This window comes from Rhinolophus ferrumequinum, chromosome 11, assembly GCF_004115265.2.
Source record: "Rhinolophus ferrumequinum isolate MPI-CBG mRhiFer1 chromosome 11, mRhiFer1_v1.p, whole genome shotgun sequence".
In the NCBI taxonomy this organism is placed as follows: Eukaryota; Metazoa; Chordata; class Mammalia; order Chiroptera; family Rhinolophidae; genus Rhinolophus; species Rhinolophus ferrumequinum.
In genome coordinates, this window is record NC_046294.1 from 3,817,495 (window position 1) to 3,821,758 (window position 4,264).

At 60.2% G+C, this 4,264-nt stretch overlaps 1 protein-coding gene across 1 annotated transcript; it reads right to left on the minus strand.

The window, feature by feature from the left end:
• Window positions 1-2,348: 2,348 nt before the first annotated feature.
• SMIM38 (small integral membrane protein 38) lies at window positions 2,349-2,504 on the minus strand. The gene has a single exon (XM_033120990.1). The coding sequence runs from the start codon at window positions 2,502-2,504 to the stop codon at window positions 2,349-2,351; it is 156 nt and encodes a 51-aa protein (XP_032976881.1).
• Between the last annotated feature and the right edge of the window lie 1,760 nt (window positions 2,505-4,264).

The following is a 4,264-nucleotide window of genomic DNA, read 5'->3' on the forward strand; positions in this document are numbered from 1 at the left end:
CCCTGTCCCCCACCCCCACTGCTGAGGCACCAAACTGCTGGGGATCCCTCAGCAGACACATCTGGCTTAAAAAGGAAATACGCTGTTTCATGACTTAACTCTTTATTTTTAGCTCCATTGACTCATCCCCACCGGAGGGGCTCTGTTCTCTGGGGCGCTCACAGAGGAGGCCGCCCGCCTGCCTGCCTGTTCTCAGGCCACGCGGTGAGGAGAGGGGCAGGGGCGGGCTGCCCTGCCTGCACTCTGGGGCCAAGGCCTGGCTGAATCACCAGGGGGCGGTGATCCCCACCCACCTGTCCCTCCAAATTATCTGGCCTCAAGGTGCCCGGCACACACCTGCAGGGGCAGCTGGCAGACGGTGGCATCGGTCACATCCCATCTGAGGGGCAGGAAGACGTGATCAAGGAGTTGTTTTCCCAGGTCTCACCTCTCCTTCCTGCCCACACCCCCTCTCCCCCGCCCCCCACACACACATACACACTCTGGCCGTAGGGTTGCCCAGGTACTCCAGCACCAGCCTGGCGGTGTCCTCCCATAACCCTGTCCAAGGGGCAGAGCTGTGGGCAGAAGAACTAACTGCTTCCCAGGCTGTGTGGCCCCTTTGCTGGGAGGCTATGGGGAGCATTTCTAGGGCTGAGATCAGTGCACAGACCGGGGACCGTGCGACCGCACTCCCCTTCGCCCTGCCCCCATCCGGTGCCCCTTCCCTACTCACTGCTGCCCCTAAACACACAAGGAAATGACTGCTCCCCCAGCCCCCTCTTCTGACCCTATCTCACCGCTTGCTACCCTTTTTCAGTGTGTATAACCCACTTGTCTATTTCTTTCTCAAAACATATATGCCATACAGAAATAATTAAAAAGTCCACAAAAACAGACCTGTGACAATAGACTGGCCCTGGGGACCGTGTTACCGATGATGGGGAAAGAGCAGCAGTGGGAGAAGACGGGTTTGCTCGAAAGCACTCGGAATAGCTCTGGACGAGACACAAGAAATGGGTCCCACCGTCTGCATTTGGGGAAGGGGTTAGATGGCTGCGGGGAGCGGTGGGGGCCAGGCTCACTTGTCACAGGATGCCCCTCTGTGCTTTTCAAGGAGGAGCGGGAGGAGAAGGAAGGGGCAGAAATCAGGGGCATTCCCAAGACCCCAGTTCAGGTTCAGGGGTCCCGTCAGGGTCAGTCGTGCGCGAAAAGCACTCCAAACTCACTAACAGCGGTTATGCTCACAGTTTATCACAGCGAAAGGACAGATTAAAATCAGCCCAGGGCAGAGACTCCCAGGGCAGAGCCTAGGGAAATTCCGAGCATGGAGCTCCAGTCGTCCTATCCCAGGGGAGCCTTGGATGGCATCAGCCCCTCCCCGTGACACGCACGGCGTATCACCACCAGGGAAGCCCCCCGAAGCCTCGGCATCCAGAGTTTTCATCGGGTTCCACTCCCCGGACACAGTTGACCAACCACGTGTCTGGCCTTCGGTCTCCAGCCCCCAGAGGTAGAGTGGATACTGCATGGCCCAAAGTCCCCATCATGTCACAGGGTTAGACTGTCTGATGAGGCCCAAGGTCCCAGGTACACAAGGACACATTTATCCGGCAGGACGGTCCAAGGGCGTGGAGCTCCCGTCCCAGAGCCAAGGGCATGCAGCAACGGGGCAAAAGTGCCAGCTTCTCCTGCAGGTCACCAGGCATCAAGGTGGGAAGTGGGAGAGACAGACATGAGGGTTTGTCCTCATGGGTCAGGCTTGACCGTCCCCTGTCCCCCCCACCCCCCACCACCACTTTCCTTCCCAACAGCCAGGCTCCCGTGGGCTCCCTCACTGCCAGGCTCACTCTCTCAGTGAATCTCATCCCAGGGGGCTGCTCTGGGGGAAACCAAGGCAGCTGCCTTCACTTATTCTTATCCCTCTGGGAGGCAAGAGGAGGCTGAGATGGGGGTGGCTTTTGGTGGCAGGGCTGGCTGTGATGTGGTCACATCTGTCCTTGTGCTCCACCCACCCAACCCCTCTGGCTCATCCCCGCATCTTCCTACAAACATTTATAAAGAATTGAAAGCATAGAACGTCTTAAAGCAAGACCCACCCCCAGGATCACTCACTCTCACAGGGGACCCCAGAACTTGGTGACACACAGGCAGTGGTGGATGTGGGACGTGACCAGGACAGCTTTGGTCACTCTGGGTGGGGCACGGTCGACCTCTACCCTGTGTGTGGGACACGGGGGTCCTCTGCCTGCCCTGCTCCACCCCACCACCTCCCGTGGCCTCAGGACAGGACGTGTGTGGGACAGTGTCTTCCTGGACAAGGGGGCCCTTCATACCCGGTGCTTTGAGGTCAGTGGCCACTGGAGGCCCTAGTCTTCCTTGGGTTTGCGGGGTTGCCGCCGGGCCAGTCTGTAGTCAATGTAGGTCCCAAGGCAGGACCACAGAATGAAGCGCGCTAGCAGCACGATGACCAGCAGGACCATGAGGGGGTCGGGGCCTGTGCCTTCTCCCAACCAGGCGGCCATGCCGAAGGTGGGTGGCCTCACAGAGCAGAAACGATGTGTAGCTCAGAGCGCGGCTGGGCCCTGGGTTCCAGGGCAGACTGTGCCGAGGGCCCAACGTGCAGCCAGGGGCCTGGGCTGGGAGCTCGGTCCAGCCGGGGGTCTCCGAGGCCCACGCCCACTCTTAGGGATGAATCTGTCCTCTCCACAGCCCCTGAGCAGGCCAGACTCTACTCCGGGGCCTCCCTGGCATGTGAGAGGACAGCTCGGGAAAGGCTAGAGGCCTCCTTGGTCAAGAGGCCCGTGCACCATTCATGCAGAATGAACCACTCTCTGGGCCCACAATGGCCACATTGTCGAGAGGCCTGGGGCGGGCGGCCGTGAGCCTCTCCCCCTGCTTGCCAGCGCTGACGTAATCTGCAAACGTCTCCGGCGGCAGCTGCTGGGCGAAGCTGGCCACCTTCTCCGGCTCTTTCAGCCGCCCACGCCGCTCTTCCGGCCCCGCGAGACAATCGGGCCCTTTCTCTCCCCAATTAGCTATCACTCAGGAGGCTGGTGCTGTCCAGCGGCCCCGTGGTCTGTGCCGCAGCAGCGGGCCCAGGATGGGGTGGGGGCAGGGAGGCTTGGCGGGATCTGGGGCCACAGTGGGGGGGCAAGGAGGGAGCTCTGCAAATGAAAAGGGGAAGGAGAGACGGGGAGAAGATGAGAACAGTCCACTCAGAGCCCAGAGGGACCTCAGACGTGGCTCAAGTAGTACGTGGTGCCCAAATCCCACTCCCGCCTGTGACAGCGAGGGGGTCAGCGCAGGCTGTGATGAGATGGCCTAGAAATGGGCTCCCAGCACCTCCTCCCAGCCCACCCACCCCAGAGGACCACGCCCTGGCACGGACAGGACTGTCCTAGAGGGTCCCCTCCCATCACTCACAGTGACCCTCTTCCCCAAGCCAGATCGCACTGCAGACTCGCTGAGTGACCCTGGGCAAGCTACTCAACCTCTCGGGGCCATGGGCTCCTTATTAGAAAGTAAGGTGAGCGATGGATGTCTGCTTTGAAGGTCCCTGGAGAGGATTACGGCGGAGAGTGTTCACACGAGGACCAGCCCCGGGGCCTGGGCACAGAATCGCCGACCACCTTCCTCTCCCACAAAGAGGAGTCCCCGAGAAATATCTGCACACCATTTAGGACATAACGGCGTCTGCCCATGCTTCTCTGCCTCACACACACACACACACACACACGAGCACACACACGAGCACACACGTCCACATGCACACATGCATGCATTGCACGCTCACACAAGCACACACACGCATGTACACACATGTATGAACGCACATTCCTGCACACACACACGTGCACATGCCCCTCTGCAGACTCTGCCCTGCCCTCAAGGTCATCTCTGGCCTTTCACAGCCAAGCTCTGCACCAGTGAAGAGACAGCCTGGGCCCCACCCCCAACTACAATCCTATGTGCCCATGAGGCAAAGGGGCAGTTGGAGCTCCCGGGCCCCAGAAGAGGACGGGAGGCCTCTGGGTCCCTGGTCCTGGGCGCCCAACCACGTTCTCACCAGGAAGTGCTCCCACCCACGGGTACCTGAGCCTGAGAGAACGTGAAGGGGCCTCCAGAGCTGCGGGCCCCCTGAAGCAGCTCTGAACTTTCTTTACCTACGTAATGACAGTGTGCTGCGACCCAGCCCTTCCAGAAGATTCTAAGGAGTACGTGCAATGGCGTTGACAGGGAGCACAGCCTGGGCAGTGGAACAGGATGACCCACTCATGTGTGG